The following is a 22,008-nucleotide window of genomic DNA, read 5'->3' on the forward strand; positions in this document are numbered from 1 at the left end:
TGCAGTAAATGGAGGTAAGGCTGTATACCTTATGATCTGCTTAGCACATCTTGACTTTAAAATGTTACTGGAAAAATATAGGCAAATAATCCTGTAGGTAAGCCTTACAAACATCAGTTTTCTTAGCACTTTCCAAAATAAAGCAACTATTATTCCCATCATTGTCTTTTCTTACAATGACTTTGTGTAGGAGAAAAGAATGCATTTTTGGGGACGGAATTAACTTTACTGAGGTGTAATTTACAAACCTTTAAAACTTTACTGAATGGTTAAGTATACAAGTTAATGATTCCAATATACTTAAAGAGTTAGACGGCCATCACCACAATATAGTTACAGATGACCTCTACCACCCTATCCTCTTGAAGGGAACTGCATATATTTTTAAAGTTGCATTTAGGAGCGCCTGGGTGGCTCAGCTGGTTGAGGGTCCGACTTCGTCTCAGGTCATGATCTCACGGTTCGTGGGTTTAAGCCCTGCGTCGGGCTCTGTGCTGACAGCTAGCTCAGAGCCTGGAGCCTGCTTCGGATTCTGTATCTCCCTTTCTCTCTCTGACCCTCCCCTGCTCATGCGCTCTCTCTCTCTCTCTCTCTCAGAAATAACTAAAACATTTTTAAAAAGTTGCATTTAAAATTTACTTTCCAGTCTTAGTCAAATCGTGATGGCACACAGTAAAAATGTATTAGATTTATTTAAGTTAGTCAGTATTGATGGGGTTACAAAGAAATTAATCTAATTATTCCAGAGGAAAATTTGACAATATTCATTAAAAGCTATGAATCTGTCTTTATCTTCTTAGAGCTTAAGATTGAGGTTTAAATGATTCTAGGTTTAAATCTGGCTCTGCCAATAACAATCCATTTAGTCTAAGAAAAGTTATTCAAACTTCTCACTGAACTTAATTAAGTGCCTCATCTATAGGAAGGAGACTAATGAAGTTAATGAACAATGTTATAGGATATTAAATTTGCGATAATCCATGTAAAGTTCACTACTGAAGTACACAGCACATGGCAAGTTATTTTTACTAACAGTAAATGTCATTTCTAATAGAAATAGAATTTGGTTTTCATATTTAACAGATTTAAAATATAGGCAAGATAAAATAAGGAAGTCTTATACTCTAAGTCAAATAATAGGGAAGAATTATGCAAACTCCAATAACATTTAAAAAATCTACCTCAGTAGTACTGCAAGTAGAAAATTTTAATAAGTTTAGCATGTACCTGAAAATAGATCCAGCCATCAACAGAAAGAAGACGTTCCCGATGCTGAACTTCTATATCGCCACCAAAAAGTAAAACTGGAAAAGGGGTTATTAGGGTAGTTTCCCTCAGATATACTCGGGTATACCTTACCTGCATAGGAATAAAGAGGAAAAAAAAAAACAAACTTCACAGCCTAAAAATGTAAGAAATTCATTTATGTTTCATTTAAAAGCATTTTCCTATAATTTACTATTAAAAATTTACATCGGGGCGCCTGGGTGGCTTAGTCGGTTAAGCGTCCGACTTTCCCTTGGGTCATGATCTCGCGGTTCGTGGGTTCGAGCCCCGCGTCGGGCTCTGTGCTGACTGCCAGCTCAGAGCCTGGAGCCTGTTTCAGTCTGTGACTCCCTCTCTCTCTGACCCTCCCCTGCTCACTCACTCTCTCTCTCTCTCCTGGAAATAAATAAAAATACCAAAAAAAAAATTTACATCATAAATTTAGTTAAAACTACCTTTATATTCTGTTGTGTGCATAACTTGCCAATTTTATAATCACATTCACCATTAGTACATTTATACTATTGAAAGGCATTTTAAAACATTAATTATAAGGGTGAATTACATTTCTTGAACGTAAATGAAACTATGAACAAGCAATTTTATAATGCCAATGCTATTAACGAGCTCAAAAATAATATTGTTTTAAAGTGTCTAGTTTCTAGACCAGTGTTCAACTATGGCCATTAATTTCTCATGTTTGACATTTAAGTTTTGTGATATCCTAATAGTTTAGAGCCACTCCTTGAAATGATCAATCCTTGTTATTTTAGCAAGCTATTATTAACAAGATTGTTTTAATTGTCATGTATAAATATCTGCTGATAACTTACCTTGGATTGTGTTGTGACTCAAACTGTTGCTATAGCATATACTGTTCAATCTTATCTCATATATATCTCTCTTATTTGGAGTGCACATAAAACATTTTGGTGAAATCTCAGGGAACTGATGCATTATTAAACAATATTTATTTGCTATAACTGTCCTTATTTCAAGTAAGACAATGGCCAGAATAGAAGTTTTAATATTTTCTTTTCATTAAAATGAAAGAGGGCTTTTTTGAGGAGAAACTATATTTTTGTACATATTTGAAATCAGTATTTATAAAGTGCTCAGTTTGACACAACAATTCAAAATCTATGGGATGCGGCAAAGGCAGTGCTAAGAGGAAAGTACATNGAAATAAAGGAAATAAAAAAAAAAAAAGTGCTCAGTTTGAGAACCAAAAATAAAACTTGTTGGCGCATCCTAACTTAGTTCTGACTTCTAGAATAATGCCCTGAATCGTGGAATTAAGAATGAGCACTTTACCTTCTCTTGGTATAAGAGCCATCCATAAGTTTGCAGATCTCGATTTACTGAGGAGGGATGTACTTGAGCTTTGCCTTGGGCTGTCTCCACAATACAAGCCAATTTTTCTGTAACATCAACTGACTTTGTATAGATTATTTTCCCCACGTTGTCATATAGTCCAGCGGCCAATACAGCTTTAAGAAGGGCAATTTCTTGGAAAGAAAGTGTCTGTGAGGCTCTGTTTCCTTCCCAGTCATTAGATCCTGTGGATGATGAAAATCCAGCTGCCTTAACCAACTTTATTAACTCCTGCTTTACATCCTAGATGGAAAAGAGATAAGATCAGAATTGAGTAAAAAAGAAAAAGTGACTAATACCACTTTAATATATACTGCTGTTTCCTTTCAAAACTGGTAAGATGCCAAATTATTTAGTTCCCTACAGCCCAAATCAAATGAGGAAAAAAAATTATACTAGCAAATCAAGGATTGAAAAGTTATCTATTTCCACTACCCCAAGACTAGATGTCATAAAACAATGTCTAAAATGGGAGAGCAATAAAAATGTGCCTGAGCATAATTGCATTCAATATATTTACTTTAGTGGTAACTCTCCACAATTTTACTCAATGAGAATGATCAAATAGAGAACAAATGCTGAAATAGAACTGGAGAGGAATCTTGATCCTGGATTCCTCATTTGCCTCTGTTACTTTCACCTTAATTCTAACAATGGCAACTTCACTTAATCTTTATCTAGGTTTAGTAACCAAGTGCGCATTAGCTTAAATCCTATAGGAACTATGAACATTTTTCAAAGTAAACAGGATATAAGCGATTAAAAGGTGACATTTACATTTAGGATTTCCTTTGGGTTTCTGGTTTGGGGCTTAAGACACTTTGATTCCAGGTGAGAAAAGGCCAAACAGCTGTCTTAACACCACAGGGTGGGTGAAGAGATTGAAAACCTGCAGCCCAGGGGAGGTAAAGAAAAGGCTCACAGAAGGAAGGAGGTGAGAGGCAACTTGAGGGGTTGGAAGGAAGTGGAGTGGAGACATAGGAATGTTGATTAGCTCTCCACATCTTGAATCCCAGTGATCATAGGGGCAGCTCTTCAATTTATCCCTTTATCCTTTTGTGAAGGACAAAATTCATTCCACTTAGAGATGTCCCTGCTCTTATTCCAGCCGTTATTTTGAAGAACAGAAAATAATGGGTTAAGTTATATGGGAATAAAATATTTAACCTTTTAAAATATGAGCAGAATAGAGGAATTCTCATATACATATTTTCTGAATTATTTTATAGTGTGTCTGGTAAAACCTGTAGCTGTTTAGATGGTATAGTGAACACCATTTCCTAAGCACCATTAAGTATTTGTGGAGTCTTCCTTTTTGCAGTCATTTGTCTTTACATTTTAGCTATTCTCTCTCTCTCCTCCAAGAAATAATTCTGGTCCTGAACAGTAGTCAAAGCTTGAGTGATAGGCACAACTGTCAGGTTTCTGATCCCAAGAGCAGATTTATAAACCTGGTCACAACCAGCCACAGGGTATGTTGACTTTCCATAACTATCATCCTACACTGCAACTAAGTAGCTGGCTAATATTTAGGAAAATAGACAACTATTTCACCAAAAGGTATCAGGGCTCTTAGGAAAAATGATTCCAAGCCTTGGAGCATTTTATGATTATTGCATTATGATTGTTAAACACTATTTTAAATCACTGTGTAATACATAGAAGTTACCTGTTGGGAGAAACAACAAAACCAAAAATTACAGATTAATTCAGTTAATTAAATTCATACTATATGTCAAATACTATCCTAGCCATTTTCCTAAAATAATTCTATCAGTCAACAATAAGACCCTGAATTAGAAAGTTGTATTACTACTTACTTCTAGGGTTAACAGTGATGTTCTATTAAGAAAATTCCTCCGGCAGTATGCAATTTCAGAACGATAGCCTCCTTCTTGGCGGGCTTTCTTCCATCTAGGTAAATAAAATGACCAAAGTTCAACATGTTTTCTTTTCAAACTCTCTTTCAGAGGAACTCACCAAAGTAAGCTTTAATTAAAGCATAGTCATTTAAAAAGAGGAGGGGTCTTGATTGTTGTAGGAGCTACTAATTGATTATAAGAGTTTGAATGGCAATACTGTCATTAAATTTTTTTTAATCTTTATTTATTTTCGAAAGAGAGACAGGATGCGAACAAAGGAGCAACAGAGGGAGACACGGAATCCAAAGCAGACTCCAGGCTCTGAGCTGTCAGCACCGAGCCCGATCTGGGGCTCAAACCCACGAACCATGAGATCAGGACCGGAGTCAAAGTCAGATGCTTAACCGACAGAGCCATTCAGGTGCTCCACAATACTGTTATTTTTTATGTGTAATAGTAAATTATTAACCTCAGATATGAGGTAATATAGGTACAATAATACAAAGTACATTGTTCTTATTTAGAAAGGATTATAAAACTATGAATCTTTAAAATAATTATACCTTGACAGATGAAGAACTAAAAATAAATGTAAATCTTAGATGTATCTTTTTAATTAAAGTCAAAGATAAATTTTTTAAAGTAAACAGCCTCAGGTCATTGACTTATGGACAACAGATTATTTCTTTACCCTAGGTATGCATTGTAGATCGTCAGGTGGTCTGAATCTGCCATAGCCAAAGCTGATTTTGCAAGATCTGCCTCATCTTTTCGACCAATTGGTGTGGTAAAAGGAGACTTCTCGGTCATCACTGCAGCTAGTGTTGCCTATCCATAAATAACCAAAAAATTTATTATTAAAGAGGTATACATGGAAGACTGACTTGTAACAGAAAGCAAATCGTAAATCAATCCCACTTTCAAGTTGCAGGATTCTTTAGTACCATTTTCATTTTAATTTGTTACTTTGGACTTCATTTTATATAATTAAAAAAAATCACTTTTATACTATACTTATAAGGAGGTCACATCACCAGAGCCGGAGATAAAAACCTGAATGTGTGTATAGTGACTTATAGTCTGTCACATAGTTATATCTGGACTCTTAGCCTACTACATTTCCATTGCCTGCAATGCTGTTTAAATACCTTAAAAAATAATTTGGAGGGTACAGTGACCCATTTCTTAATATTGCACCTTTTCAGATTAATTATCATGACAGCAGTTACTGTTTGGACTCAACACAATTCTGGTTGAGTATTTCTAATACTAGAGAAACAGACTAGACTACACTACACTCTCTTCATTTTTTTTTTTTTAGCAAAGCTTTTTTTTTTTAAAATGTTTTATTTATTTCTAGGAGAGAGAGAGAGACAGTGTGAGCAGTGGAGGGCCAGAGAGAGAGGGAGTTACAGACTGAAACAGGCTCCAGGCTCTGAGCTGGCAGTCAGCACAGAGCCCAACGCGGGGCTCGAACCCATGAACCGCGAAATCATGACCTAAGCAAAAGTCGGACGCTTAACCGACTAAGCCACCCAGGCGCCCCTATTCTTCATTCTGTTTTTAAACAGCCTTCATTTGTAGTCCCAGAAAAGGCCACAGCCTGATAAAACTGTGAAGTTGAAATGGCAGAGCAGGCATATGAGCTCAGTAATTCAGAAAGAGGCACAATGTTGGTTAATTCTGAGATAATGAGGATAAAACTGAAGTGCTGTTAATTGCTGGCTCAGACAGATAATCCAGAAAAAGAGGAGTAAAGTTTTTAATTCTACTGAAAAACAAAACCAAAAACCAAAAAACAACCTATGGGACTCAAAGCTCCTTAAAAATCGTCTACTATGTATTCAATTAAATACAAATTTCAAGTGGGATTTTTTTTATTTTATTTTTTTAAATTTCTGAGGGAGCGCGCGAGAGACAGTATGAGCCGAGGCGGGTCAGAGAGAGAGGGAGACACAGAATCCACTGCAGGCTCCAGGCTCTGAGCTAGCTGTCAGCACAGAGCCCAACGCAGGGCACGAACCCACAAACTCTGAGATCATGACCTGGGCTGAAGTCAGACGCAAAACCGACGGAGTGTTAGTATTGACCTTCTGTTAGTTAAAAATCAAATTAAAAGTAAAAAATTATTTCCAAACTTAGTAATTTCCCAACCAAAATGATAGTTAAAGTGAAGAAGCAAGATAATCCTTTGCCTTACCACTGGGTCAAGGCAGCCAAATATGGCACCAAAAATAAGCATCTTGCCAATCTTGACATTCACAGGCAGTGCTGCAAGGTGCTGGCCCAGTGGAGTCAGTGTAGGCTCATTTAGTTCACATGCTCCAATTTTTCTGAGTAAATTCATTGCATTGCTGATCACTTGAAGCTGAGGGGGATCTAAGGCTTTGGCAAGGAAATCTTCAGGAGAACCAAGATTGCATTTCTGTAGATTAAAAAAGCGATCAATCAGTATGTTATTAGAATTGACCAAAGGGATGGTCACATTGGAACCAAATTTAAGTACAATTTTGAGCAAAGAGGATAAATGTTCTTTTTCTTGAAAGCAGTATTTTAGTTTCTTCATTCTTCATTTCTGGGAAGTCAAAATCTTAAGAACTGAAGGATATTATAGATCTTTCAGACTAGGAAGCCCTTGATCTACATCAGTGTTTCTCAATCTCAGCACTTTACTAGATGCCGACATAGCATGGCCTCCTTCTCCCCCAAGAAGTGCCAACCGAAACACTCCCACTTATCCCCTGGTGAGCACTATTGCCCCCAGTTGACAAGTAATCGTCTAGGTATGGAGACTGTATGAGTGCCTTTGGTAGAATTAAAGCATAGTGGGTTTACTTATGAAAAAAAAAAAATGAGGGAGGGATTATTTACGAAAAAGTAAATATTTGAAAATCTAGGATAAGAGAAGTTTACATTTTTTTTTTTTAAAGAAAAGAGTTAAGAATGAAAAAGTAACACGTGAATTAATTTAGGATTACCATAATATGAAGACATAACTCCTCCAGAGGCACACGCAAGATTTCAGGGACAGAATAGTCCATAAAACCTTCAAATCTGAAAAATAAAATAATATTAAAGACTTTACATATCAGAAATGCCACACTATAATGATTTGTTTTTAATTTCCAGTGCTATGTTGTACCTTTCTTTTGTGTACATTCGGAAGCAGAAGCCATCTCTGACCCTCCCAGCTCTGCCTTGGCGCTGTAGAGCACTTGCTTTACTGACAAATGTCTCAACCAAAGAACTCATCTGACTGCTTTCATGGTACCTAAAGAAATGTTTTAGGAAAGAATATTTAGATCAAGGACTTAAATCAAAATCTGAAAAAGCTACAAATATTTGACTCCTAAAATTATACTGAAGACAAGCTTGAAATAGTCTATCATAATTGTGGACCAGTATTTTCCAAATCATGTTTCATATTTAAAGAGGTTAGCAAACACTGCAAAGTAAATCTGATACTATCAAATTAAAAACTTTGGCACAAGGAAAAAACTTGTTTAACTTGCTCTTTTCTAAATTAATATGACCACTGCCTCTGGGCAGTCAAAAATACTGCCAAATATTGCTAAAGTTTCCTAATACAGAGACAGTCTATATGTGGATTACAATAGACTACTAAGGTGGTCTTTTCTGTTTTTGCAATATAAACATTAAAATCTAAAAAGCAGTAATCTTTTTGTGAAGATTCAGGTAAGGTAATTGCCAATTACTGTAATGGTACTTTCAATTATGAAAAATATTCATGCTATTTGCATATAAGGGAATTGATGATTATACTTAATGGTATTATTACTTGCTCAAGATTACAGATCAGAGATTTAAATCCAACTTTGATTCCAAAACCCATACTCTGTTACAATCTCAGAAATAATTATTGTTTTTGTAAAACTATTTTGCAAGCAAATTTATAAAAAATTATGTTCTAAAAACTTATCCGGAGAGCAGTTTTCTCCAAAAAGCAATACACTGGCATTACTTACAGGAAATCTCATGACATGAAATATGACGTTTACTCTTGGGTATTTTAAAGTTTCCCATAGTTTCTCTGAGGCTTTTGGCTTTGAGTAGAATTAGGACATTGGGATTTTCCCTATATGATTCTGTGATTTCTCCTAAGAATTCAAGAGCCCCAAACCCTTTTCAAACTTACTTATTTTCTTTTGTTCTTCCAGTGTCAATCACAAATACAACATCTGGAATAGTGATACCTGTCTCTGCAATATTTGTTGCTAAAACAATCTGAAAATAAACAAAAAGCCAAAACATTAGGTAACAACTTCCAACAGTGCCATCATTTAAACTTTAGTTTGAGCTGATGAATTTTAAAAAGTGAATCTTGGGGTGCCTGGGTGGCATAGTCAGTTAAGCGTCCGGCTTTCACTTAGGTCATGATCTCGCGGTTCGTGGGTTCGAGCCCCACGTCGGGCTCTGTGCTCACTGCCAGCTCAGAGCCTGGAGCCTATTTCAGAGTCTGTATCTCCCTCTCTCTCTCTGACCCTCCCCTGCTCACACTCTCTCTCTCTCTCTCCTAGAAATAGAAAAATAAAAATATTAAAAAAAAGTGAATCTTATAAAAATTCATCACCTACTTGCTATCACTGTGTAATTTTAACTTGTTATATAATCAGTTTCATTACCTCAGCTTGCCAATTAAAGTTACAGATTTTTATTCCAACAAAAATACCATTCCCCGAATTCTAGTCTGTCATCTTAAAAATGAAGTTAAGTAGCTGGGAAATTGGGTCAGAGAACAGAGACAGCTAAACACAATCACTCAAAATCATTGAAGAAAAAACAGTACATCAGTAAGAAATGGGTTGCTGCCCTGGCTTACTATCCCTGAGACCACAGCCAAGTCATTTTATCTCTGCTGACTTCAGATACATCTACTGTAAATTAAGGGGTAGAAACAGATGATTTTTTAGATCCATTTCTAGTTTAAAATTTATTTTTGAGAGATCGAGTGTGGGAGGAGGAGCAGAGAGAGAGGGAGAGAGAGAGAGAGAAAGACTCGCAAGCAGTCCCTGTGTGGTCAGCGCAGAGCCTGATGCAGAGTTTAAACTCACAGTGGTATCATGACCTGAGCCAAAAACCAAGAATAGGACACTTAACGGAATGAGCCACCCAGTTACCCCTCTAGTTCTAAAATTCTTGATGATGATGACTGAATAGTGTACTCTTCACATTTTTTCTGTTGTGTCCTTGGAGGTAAAACATTCAGGATTTTACATCAAATATTCAATATATATTGCTCTATAGATCAACTCTGTATTTCAATAGTGAATGCTTTTTTCTCTTACTCATTTGACCTAGGAAATAATAATCTGGGTTTTCAGACTTAGATGGAATCTAGGTGCTCATTCTACCTCAGGAGTGTTAAATTTTTTTTTTTTTTTTAATATTTTTATTTATTTCTAGGGGAGAGAGAGACAGGGTGAGCAGGGTCAGAGAGAGAGTCACAGACTGAAACCGGCTCCAGGCTCTGAGCTGGCAATCAGCACAGAGCCCGACGCGGGGCTCGAACCCACGAACCGCGAGATCATGACCTAAGCGAAAGTCGGACGCCCAACCGACTAAGCCACCCAGGCGCCGCCCCCCCCCCCTTTTTTTTAAAGAGGTTGAATCCTTTTCTTTAAACCAAATCTTTGAGGGAAGCTAAAATGTTACACATCAGAAGAGCCTCAGAACCCAAGCTCCTGCACTGCAGTCCAGGCTACCTGGGAGCTCTGTTATTTCCCACAGTTCCTATACGATGCTCTTTTATCCCCTCTAAATCTAAGAAACTCTCTGCCAAGCATCTCTTCATTCAGACTCTTCAACAGAGGAGACAATGAAAATACTGAGACTATTTCCTAACCTAATGGTGTACGTATTACAAAAATAATCAAGGATGAATACCTGGAGAACAACAATGAATCCTCAAAGGATTCAAATAGCTCCTGACATCCAACATCCTTTACGAAAAGGTTGGGAAAAGTAGTGATTTTTCTTCTCACAAGTGAAATCCATGCCATATTTTTCAACTATCACGCCCCTAAAAGTCTTCTCCCTTTAATGATGTATATGATAAATTTTCAAATACTTATTAAATTTTAGTATCAGGTTCATTTCTGATTATGTTAAGCTAGAGAGCATCTGGAGTCTGCCATGCACTGTAAGATACTTAATAACATTAATAATTGATGATAAAGAGTTATAACGTTTTCACGAAATATTCTCCAACAGATCACACATAAATTTCTTTACTGAATTTTACCTTCCTGACTCCAGGAGGAGGAAGTGTGAATGCTGCAGCTTGGTCTTGAGTTGAAAGAATAGAATGCAGAGCTATCACTTTATATCTGAAAGTTAAAATCATAGTTCTTAGCAAGAGTTTCTCTTTAGAAGACACTGCAAAGAATAACAAAATTTATTTGCAAATAGCAATTTAAAAATTTTTTATTAGAAAAAATTTAAACACGTAAGTTCTGAGAATGGTACAGTGAAACCACATATAATCATCACAGAGAAGATAAATGTGAAATTATATGGAATATAAGGTTTAAATAATTTTTATAATATGTCTGGATATTGCATTGATAACCATGATAGCAGTAATAAACTATATCAAAACAGATACAGTAAAGAGCTGAATACGTAGAATCTGGATGATAAATTGCACTCTGTAGGGGTCTTGTATTATCCAGTGGGTTGGGGAGGTGAGTCACTATCTTATTCTTAACCAAAGGATTCCCTCTGTTTAATGAAGTAAGAACACAGAACAAAAGCAGAAATCATACCTAAGATTTTTAGTATACTTAATGCTATAATAGAAATGGTAAAAACAAAAAAATTACTTTGCTTTAGACAGTTTTAACTAAAGGTAAAAAGACTGAGAATTCTGACCAAACATTTTAATTTCAAAACTACTTGGAATCTAATGAAGATCTGTAGTTACCGTTCAGAAAAAAATCTTCTATCAGTTGATAGGAGATCATACAGCTGTTGAATATGAGCCAGGCCTGGTAAAAAGATCAACACTGCTCCTTCAACATTTCTGAATTGGGGACTTCTGTCTGAAATTATTTAAAAGATAACAACATTCAACATAAGCAAAAAGGTGAGGAATAGCATATAACATGTTAATAAAACGTTTCCAGTTAGAAAAATTTTATCAAAACAAATGCAGGCAAATTAGTAAAAGATACATACCTAAATATATAAGAAGTTCCAAAATGAGATCAAGGTTGATTTTATGAGGATTCATGTAGAGAATAGCATGCTGAGTGCGGCTGCTATACTTTTGGTAAAATGGATTTAAATCAGCACTTGATCCAGTCTGAACTGGTATGTATTCCTAAAAGAAACATAATCAGAAAATGGTGAACAAAAGTATTAAATATTTTTATAAAAGACAAGGTAAAAGGAGGTATGTGCATTCAATCAAATCTGCATTTCTTATTATTTGTTAAAATACAGGAAGAGTACAATTTTTAATAGTGGCAAAAGTATTAATAAATTTCACATCTCATAGGGTACCTGGGTGGCACAGTTAAGTGTCTTGACTCTTGGTCTCGGCTCAGGTAATGATCTCTTGGTTTGTTAGATCAAGCCCCATATTGGGCTCTGTGCGGACAGTGTGTAGCCTGCTTGAGATTCTCTCTCTGCCCCTCCTCTCCCTCTCTCTTTCAAAATAAACTTATTTTTTTAAAAATTTCACATCTCATGTATTTAATTCCATTCAGCTTTCTAAGTATAGCAAAACTTTTTATCTTGTCATGTACAAACTAAAGAATAATGGAAGAAAAACAAAACACTGTATTTGCTGTTCTGTGGCAACTAAGAAGCAGCTCAAGAGAGGTCATAACTTTAATAAATAATTTATACCTGCCTCATTCCTACTGGACTCTACTTCGGTTGCTAAAGTCCAATCATCTCTTTTGAAATAACTTTAATTTTCTGAAGTCTTTCCTTAGTTTCTAATTTCCATCTCTGGAGTTTTAGGGAGAGAGTTTAGCTTCCTTGGTTTATTTGCTTAACGAGAAGATAAAGTAACTTCACCTTTGTGTTTCCATCAGATTGGATATAAGCATGAAATATTGTGGACACAATAAAAATATGGGATATAATACCACTGGCTAAAATGCAGGCTAATGTAGTTTTATGATAGTTCTAAAAACAAACATGTCACTGAAACTAATTCTCTAGGAAGAACTGTGCTTGCCCTAGACAGCTTCACCATATAGCTCAGGTTTGCTGGTACCAGGACAGCTGCTGAGAGAACTAAGGGAAAGGATCAATCTCGAATTTGGGCCTGCCCCACCCTCAACACCTTAGGTGTGCAGATAAAGTACAGAAAATCATTACAAATTTACTCCTAAATAAGTGATCATTGTTTTGAAGCAATAAAAGTTTCCTCTTATTTGTATCGTCCTTGATGTTTTTTCAAGTGTCTATATGGCCAAAATAGTTTTAGAAGATAAGATACTGTAAACCAAAGAGTGAAGAAATTTTAAAATTTGCTTAAAATCCTATCTCTTCCTCTTCTTCCGAATTGTACTCAAATTCACTGTGCCCACCATGTGATTTTAAACCTCTCATGAAAGGTTAAGCCCTGGATATTACTATCAGATGTCTTTGAAAATGTTTTCTTTTGGGGCGCCTGGGTGGCTTAGTCGGTTAAGCGTCCGACTTTTGCTTAGGTCATGATCTCGCAGTTCACGGGTNTGTTTTCTTTTTACCTGGTACTTTTTTATTCCCCCTGCTTTGCTTGTAATACTAATGGTTATTTCTTCTTCCTCCTCCAGAAATTTCTGACAATATTCTGAGTCTTTTTCCAGTACAAATCCTGTTTCTTCTATTATATCTTCAAGATGAAAAACCTGTATAGATTAAGGTACATGAATGGTGAACTCAAATCCATTTCAGTAAATACTATTTTAAAGAGAATAGGATCATTATCTTTTGAATGTTACCAAATGTTAATTTAGAATATTGTGAGAAAAGCTTCTTTCTGGATTATTTGGGAATGGAAAACTTGGTACAGATGAGTTTGTCTCTAGAAGTATCAGGAAAAATTACACTATGGTATATATTTTTTATTTGTGAAAACTGATTAAAAGAGCAGATGTAATGAGCTGAACCCAAAGGACACACATCCATGGAATAAGCAGAAAGGAAGCTTCAAAAACAAGCCTAAATTAGAGAGGTGGGTGAAAGAGGAGTTCCTTACTGCCAGGCAGCCACCTTCAGTCTGGATATAATGGTTTGGACACAGAAGTGTGTTTTATGTTCTGTGCTTCTCAGGTGTATCTTTCAGCAGAATCGTCCCTTACAGCCTCCCCACCCTCAATCCAGGCAGCATGAGCAATCTGATTCCCAAGCCATCTCCAAGTCCTCTTTTGACCTGTAGTATGGGAGCAATAGGCATGGGCTCAGACAACTACAGCCTATCTTCTGGCGAAACTCCCTGGTAGGAATAGATCTACATATCTAAAACAGAATATATTTCTGTTCACATATCTGTTTTAAAGAAAACTTACCTCCACAGGATAGCTTCTTCCTGAAATTCTAAGAATAGGGCAGTGTGTGAAATATGTAGAAAACTTTTCACTGTCCACAGTGGCACTCATTAAAATCAAGTGTAGATCAGAGCGTTTTTGTAAAATTTCCTTCAAGATAATTAGTAAGAAGTCTGACTGGACACTTCTTTCATGAACCTAGTATAAAATGGAACAAAAAGATGAATCACATATAAGGTCTAGTGAGAGGCTAAAATAATCAGACACTCAAATCTGTTAAAAGTAAATATTTATAATCAGTACACGTAGAGGGAGAGAGAAGCTGTCTGTTTCAAATGACGTACTTTGGTTATCTGCTGGGTAAGGCCCTGAGACTTTATCCTAATGTGTTGGGGCAATGATCAAAAACACTTGAAGGGTGCCTGGCTTGCTTAGTTGGTGGTGTGTGATTCTTGATTTCAGGAGTGAGTTTGAGCACCATGTTAAGTGTACAGATTAGAGATTACTTAAGTTAAACAAAAAACAAGGGATGCTTAGGTAGCTTAGTCGGTTGAGCATCTAACTGTTAATTTTGGTTCAAGTCATGATCCCTGGGTTGTGGGATCAAGACCCATGCTGGGCTCTGTGCTGAGCATGGAGCTGGTTAAGATTCTCTCTCCTTCCTCCTCCTCCTCCTCCTCCTCCTCCCATGCTCACATGTTCTACTTCTCTAAAAATAATTTTAAAAATTTTAAACAGAGGAATCAGTCTGAGTTTGACTTAAAAAAAGAAAACTGGCTAAAATATGGAAAATGTAATAGAGGGCAGCAACACAAAGGTTTTAAATAGAGGTTTTTGTAGTACTTAAATAACAGTAATCTATATGAGGACAGCACCAGTTGAAAATGGAGAAAAGTGAATGAATTTGAAACAAGTAGAATCAAATGTTATAGATGATAGGATGTGGGAGGAAGAAGGAATAATCCTAGTTATTTTTACTTTGACCAGCATATTTATGTCTGAAACTCATGAGCGATTTCCTGATGGATGAAGCAAATCTGAAAAAGCTCATCAAACAGATATTAATTTACACAGATAATTATTTTTTTTAGAAAAAAGTAAGCATAAACCAGAAAAATAAAGCTAAAAAATGTGCACATTCAGGAGAGATACGCAAAAACATCTGGAAGTAAACATACCAGCAACCAGCAAGAGAGGTTACTTAACTCATACAGTGACCATAAACTGTAACAAATCTCACTACTATTTCTAAGACTAAGGCAGATGTATTATTCTGAGTGTTATCAAAAAGAAAGGTCCTGAATAGCACAAAGAACTTTGTCCCAACATCTGTTACATCCTTATATTTAACGTGATGAATTTCACTGGGCCTTTTGTTTTTTACCAGATTGTTCAAGATTATTAACAGTATCACACTTATGCACAATTCAGTAAATCATGTAACAGAATGCTAATACTAAACCATGAAAGAACAACTTCCTGAAGTTGGTCTGGTTTTTAAATGAAGGTTCACCCTGAGGCAAGAATATATAATGGGGAAAAGACAGTCTCTTCAATAAATGGTGTTCGGAAAACTAGACCACATTCTTACACCATACACAAATAAAATGGATTAAAGTTCTAAATGTGAGACCTGAAACCATAAAACTCCTAAAAGAAAACAGAGGCAGTAATCTCATGGACACTGGCCTTAGTAACATATTTTTATGGATTATGTCTCTTCAGGTAAGGGAGACACACAAAAATAAACTTTTGGGATGACACCAAAATAGAAGCCTTTTGCACAGTGAAGGAAACCATCAACAAAAGAAAAAGGCAACTTTATAATGGGAGATACCTGCAAGTGATATAGCCAATAAGGGATTAATATCCAAAATATATAAAGAGCTTAAACAACACTAAAAAAACACAATTAAAAAATGGGCAGAGGACCTGAGTAGACATTTTTTCAATTAAGGCATATCAATGGCCAACAGATACATGAAAAGATGCTCAAAATCACTCATCATCAGGGAAATGCAAATCAAACAATCAAACCTCACAACAGTCAAAACAGCAAGAATTAAAAGATGGTTAAGTGTTGGTGAGGATGTGGAGAAAAGGGAATATTCATGCATTTTTTGGGGGAATGTAAACTGATGCTACCAACAGGGAAAAGTCTGAAGATTCCTCAAAACATTATAAACAGAAATACAGAATGATCCAGTAATCCTATTACTGGGAGTTTACCCAAAGAAAACAAAACAGTAATGCGTAAAGATACAAGCACCCATGTTTACAGCAGCATTATTAACAATGGCCAAAATATGGACGCAGACCAGTGTCCATCCATAGATGAATGGATAAAGAAGATAATGGTATATATATACAATGGAATATATAATGAAATATTACTCTGCCATAAAAACAAATGAGATCTTGCCATTTGCAATAACATGGATGAAAATTATTATGCTAAGTGAAATAAGTCAGACATAAGACAAATAACATATGGAAAAATGTATATTTCCTATAGCAACAATATGGTGTAGCACAATGGGGACCCTGAGCCAGGGAATTGGCAGGTATGTGGTGCAGAGAGTGGGGGGTAGGAGGGGAGAAAAGCTGCAGAGCCATGGAGGCTAGGGAAGGAACTGATTTTGCGGAGAGATGGCAGAAAAAGAAAGGGGGAAGAGTGCAGCACATCAGGATCATGCAAAAAAACAGCAGTCCCTCCAAAAGTAGCTCGAGAGACCGAGGTAAAGAGTGAAAACACTTGCAGAGGACTGGACAAGAAACCTGTTCCCCAAAACTATTGATGGGGAGGAAGGAGAGGGTTTCAGTACCACCAGGCTTCTATAAACAGTGGAGCACAGAGTCTAAAGTTTCAGAGCTTAGTGCCTGGCAGTGCTCTGGTGAGGAAGTAGGGGGAATCTCCAGGAGCAGGCAGCACAGTCTGAGAGGTCCATGTGCCACATGGGGAGAAGCAGTTTCCCTGCTTTGAGTGCATAGGCCAAAGTCCTGGTGGACCCTGGAGAGCTTCCATGTTTATTCATACTAGAATAAAGACACGAGTACAGCAAAACCTGGCACCAGCTTTGTGTTGTGATTTACCATAAACTTGTAGCCCCCGCTGCTGCTCATGATCACACAAACATTTTCTGGGACAAGCCAGCACCAGGCTGTTGGCACGAGACCGTCCTCCAGAAATTCAGCACGGGTCCAAACCGTGGGTTTTTGAAACATAGCCCTATCTGAGATAAAACTCTGGAGGGAGGCACCACCTGGCAGACAGCTTGGACACAGACTGGGTAAAGGCGGGGAGCAGATGGCACCTGAGACAAAGAAGGGGTGATTGATCCCACAGTCTGTGAGGGCATGAAACTCACGCACCAGAGACTACAAACCTGGGCAAAGCCATTTTCAACACACACACACACACACACACACACACACACACACACACCCCCACCCCAATGAGCTAAGCAGCACCACCAAGTGGAGAAGGGAGGCATTACACCGAGCTCCACCCACCTGCATCCTCCAGGCCTTCAGCACAAATCCCTTCCACATGCTTAGCATACGGACTGGTCTATATAATGTGCTGCAAAATTTCAGTTCTAGGGGAAACTGGATTTAATTTCATTCGAGTTTCACTCTGCTTGTTTGCTGTTCATTTTCTTTGCTTCTATTTTTGCTTATGTTGTTTTCTTCTTTCTCTTTTTTGATTACAGAAAGAGTAAATTTTTTAATTAAAAATTTTTTATTCTATTTTTATTTTATTCTATTTTATTAATTTATTTAGTTAAAAATACTTTTTAAAGTTTTTTCCCCCCTTTCTCTTTTCTATCAAGCTTGTCTCAACAAGTAGACCAAAACACACCTATTCTAGCTTCCTTTATTTGACTTTTTTATTTTTTTAATTTTAATTTTATTAATTTTCTTCTTCCTCCAAAATGATAAAATGGAGGATTTCACTACACAAGAAAGAACAGGAAGAAATGACAGCCAGGGATCTAATCAACACAGATATAAGTATGATGTCTGAATTAGAATTTAAAATCATGATTATAAGAATACTAGCTAGGGATGAAAAGAAGCATAGAAGACACCAGAGAATCCCTTTCTGCAGAGATAAAAAAACTAAAATCTAGTCAGGCTGAAATTAAAAATGCAATAACCAAAATACAGTCTCAAATGGATGCTATGATGGTGAGGATGGATGAAGCAGCGCAGCCAATCAGTGACACAGAAGATAAAATTATGGAAAATAATGAAGCAGAGAAAAAAAGAGGGAAACAAAGGCAAAAGAGCATGATATAAGGCGTATAGTACTCAGTGATTTAATTGAAGAATAACATTTGTATCACAGGAGTCCCAGAAAAAGAAGAGAGAGAAATAGGGGCAGGAGGTTTATATAAGCAAATTATAGCTGAAAACTTTCCTAATCTGGGAAAGTCACAGACTTAAAAATTGATGAAGCACAGAGAACTCCCATTAGATTCAACAAAACTGACCATCACCAAGGCATATCACAGTCAAATTCACAAGATACACAGACATGGAAAGAGCAAGAAAAAAAAACTCAACCTACAAGGGAAACGATCTGTCCACAGAAACTTGGCATGCCAGAAAGAAGTGACAAGATATATTCAAAGTGCTGAATCATGAAAATATGCAGCCAAGAATTCTTTATACACCAAGGCTGTTGTCATTCAAAACAAAGGAGAGATAAAGAGTTTCCCAGACAAACAAAACCTAAAGGAGTTTGTGACCACTAAAGTAGCCCTGCAAGAAAATTTAAGGAGGGGGGGGAAGGGAAGTCTTTTTTTCTTTTAATTTTTTCAATGTTTATTTTTGAGAGAGAGAGAGAGAGAGAGGGAGGGAAGAGCAGAGAGAGGGAGACACAAAATCTGAAGCAGGCTCCAGGCTCTGTCAGCACAAGGCTCTGTCAGCAGGCTCCAGACCCTGTCAGCACGGGGCCCAATGTGGGGCTCGAACTTGTAAACCAAGAGATCATGACCTGAGCTGAAGTCAGTCACTTAATGTACTGAACAACCCAGGTGCCTCTAGGAGGGGACTTTGAGTGGAGAAGAAACAGAATAAAATTCACCAAAAGACAAGAAAGGACCAGAGACCAGAAAACATCATCAGAAACACCAGCTCTACAGGGAACATAATGGCACTAAATTGATATCTTTCAATATCACTCTAAATATAAATGGACTAAATGCTCCAAACAAAAGACAAAGGGTATTAGAATGAATAAGAAAACAAGACCACTGTATGCTGCCTACAAGAGACTCATTTTAGACCTAAAGACACCTGCAGACTGAAAGTAAGGGGATGGAAAACCATCTATCATGCTAATGGATGTCAAAAGAAAACTGGAGTAGCCATACTTATATCAGACAATCTAGACTTTAAAATAAAGACTGTGGGGCATCTGGATGGCTTATCAGTCGGTTAAGCATCTGACTTCGGCTCATGTTATCTCGTGGTTCGTGGGTTTGAGCCCCACATTGGGCTCTGTGCTGACAGCTAGCTCAGAGCCTGGAGCCTGCTTCGGATTCTGTATCTCCCTCTCTCTCTGAACCTCCCCTGCTCACGCTGTCTCTCTCTCGCTCAGAAATAAATAAACAACATTAAAAAAAAAAACTGTAACAAGAGATACATGCATATTATTAAATATGTACATATAAAATGCACCAATTCAATGTCAACATAGATTTTTTTTTCTGGGTTATGAAATTATAGATTTTTATTTTCATTTTTGTATCTTGCTCTATTTGAAATATTTTAAGCTTATTTTGAGAGAGAGAGAGCACGAGTTGGGGAGGGGTAGAAAGAAAGGGGGAGAGAGAATTCCAGGCATGCTCCACACTGTTAGTGCAGAGCCCTATGCGAGACTCAAACTCATGAACCATGAGATCATGACCTGAGATAAAGTTGGACGTTTAACTGACTAAGCTATCCAGGTGCCCCATTTGTACTATTTTCTAAGCAAAGGGAGGAAAGTGACCAACAATCTATATGTAGTCTATTAATTAAAAATCAATGAATGACTAAACTTTTACCACTGCCTTCTGAATTTAGTGAATTAACATTTATAAAAACTTTACATCAGGAAATATTTTAAAATTATTTCTTGTACAATAGAAATGCTATATATCCTATTTCTTCTTGACAAAATTATGTACAAAGCAAATCAGTTTACGTGCGCTAGGCTATTGTGCCATTTAAAAAAATCTAATGGGAGGCGTGCATGGATAGCTCATTCAGTTAAGCGTCTGACTCTTTATCTCAGCTGAGGTTGTGGTTTCACAGTTCATGGGATCAAGCCCTGAGTCGGGCTTTGCTGCTGACAGCATGGAGCCTGCTTGGCATTCTCCCTTTTCTTCTATCTGCCCCTCCCCTGCCTGCAGGCTCGTTCTCTCTCAAATTTAAACATTCAGTTTAATTGTGCATTCAGATTTGATTCAAGGATATCCAACTATTGATTTCCATTCAGGTCATAATCTCACCATTTGTAAGTTCCAGCCCCGCATAGGGCTCTGCACTGACAACATGGGGCCTGCTTGAGATTGTCTCCCTTTCTCTCTGCTCCTCTCTCTCAAAAATAAATAAACATTAAAAAATTTTTTTTGATTCAAGGAGGGATAGATCTATAGAGAAAATGATTAAGATTTCTTTTTTTTTTTAAACAAATTAAGGAAATCCTTTAACAACTAAATGTAGTTAAGACTCAGTATACACAGCACAGACTACATCCAGACGGCCTCAGTTTGAAGCCCCCAGTTGCAGAACTTACTGGCTATGTGAACTTACACATGGTATTTTAACCTCACTGTGCTTCAGTTTAATCAACTGTCAAAGAGAGACAATACTATCTGCTTCACTGGATTTCAGGGAAAGTTAAATAAATTTATATATATACAGTCAGAACCATCTAGCATACAGCAAATGTCGTATGATATTAAAACAATTAACATGAGACATATTTGTTACAGAAAATTAAATAATTATTATATATAAAGTGTCTGGCATTTAATAAGCCTGAAGAAAATGTTAAGTATTAGAAATAGCATCCTTTTAACATGAAAATGTTTAGAATGTATCTGAACACGACCACAGAATATACTCACCTCATCTACAATAACATGAGACACACTGGTTAAGAGACCATCTTCTTGAAGCTTCCTTAGCAAAACTCCTGTTGTACAATAGAGTAATCTTGTAGATTCACTAGCTCGAGATTCCATCCGGATCTGATATCCACACAAAGAATCCTGAAGGGAGAACACAAGGCTGAGATAAGACTCTCATAAGTGATCTGGGAAACAACCTCTTAGAAATAAAGCACAGGTACTGATCCTGATACTAATTAGGGCAGTTTAAGGAAATCTACTTAGTGAAATTAACTAAAATTATTTTCTCAATTATCTTCAATTGTATGCAACTATTAAATTTGTTCTGCTAACTTTAAACAAGAAAAACCTTTGATCTTTTCAAAGTGTTGAGATAAAAGCTGTTCACCCACTTCAGGTACCATCAAAGATTGATTATTCTAATTATCTTGGTACAAAATATTGAGGTACTCAGGAACAAAACTTTACAGCAGTTCCTACAATTTGGTCTTTTCTGTCAAAATTTCATAAAAGCTGCTAGTGTTAAAAAGGAGCTGGTTTTGGGGCGCCTGGGTGGCTTAGTCGGTTAAGCATCTGACTTTCGCTTAGGTCATGATCTCGCGGTTCGTGGGTTCGAGCCCCGCGTCAGGCTCTGTGCTGACTGCCAGCTCAGAGCCTGGAGCCTATTTCAGAGTCTGTGTCTCCCTCTCTCTCTGACCCTCCCCTGCTCACGCTATCTCTCTCTCCTAGAAATAAATAAAAATATTAAAAAAAAAAAAAAAAAGAAGCTGGTTTCATGCCAGTGGTGCCTTATGTGACTCTTGAGGTCACCTCTATTCCCGTCACATTTTTTCTTACTACTTCAGTTATTTTAAAAAATTTTTATGTGTGTAT

The 22,008-nt window shown here is 36.9% G+C and overlaps 1 protein-coding gene across 3 annotated transcripts in view; it reads right to left on the reverse strand.

The window, feature by feature from the left end:
• The window catches only part of DHX29 (DExH-box helicase 29), a 48,680-nt gene that overhangs the window by 2,667 nt on the left and 24,005 nt on the right, over window positions 1-22,008 (reverse strand). For all 3 annotated transcript variants that reach the window (XM_077772972.1, XM_077772971.1, XM_077772973.1), the window contains 14 exons: window positions 21,133-21,276; window positions 14,030-14,206; window positions 13,229-13,369; window positions 11,700-11,844; window positions 11,446-11,563; window positions 10,765-10,849; window positions 8,659-8,747; window positions 7,645-7,773; window positions 7,481-7,556; window positions 6,703-6,927; window positions 5,194-5,330; window positions 4,461-4,554; window positions 2,581-2,883; window positions 1,228-1,359 (listed from right to left, as the gene is read on the reverse strand). In XM_077772972.1, coding sequence (XP_077629098.1) covers window positions 1,228-1,359; window positions 2,581-2,883; window positions 4,461-4,554; window positions 5,194-5,330; window positions 6,703-6,927; window positions 7,481-7,556; window positions 7,645-7,773; window positions 8,659-8,747; window positions 10,765-10,849; window positions 11,446-11,563; window positions 11,700-11,844; window positions 13,229-13,369; window positions 14,030-14,206; window positions 21,133-21,276 — 1,995 coding nt within the window. The remainder of the gene's footprint in view (window positions 1-1,227; window positions 1,360-2,580; window positions 2,884-4,460; window positions 4,555-5,193; window positions 5,331-6,702; window positions 6,928-7,480; window positions 7,557-7,644; window positions 7,774-8,658; window positions 8,748-10,764; window positions 10,850-11,445; window positions 11,564-11,699; window positions 11,845-13,228; window positions 13,370-14,029; window positions 14,207-21,132; window positions 21,277-22,008) is intronic.

Source organism: Crocuta crocuta, unplaced genomic scaffold (assembly GCF_008692635.1).
Source record: "Crocuta crocuta isolate KB4526 unplaced genomic scaffold, BGI_CrCroc_1.0 scaffold107, whole genome shotgun sequence".
NCBI lineage: Eukaryota > Metazoa > Chordata > Mammalia > Carnivora > Hyaenidae > Crocuta > Crocuta crocuta.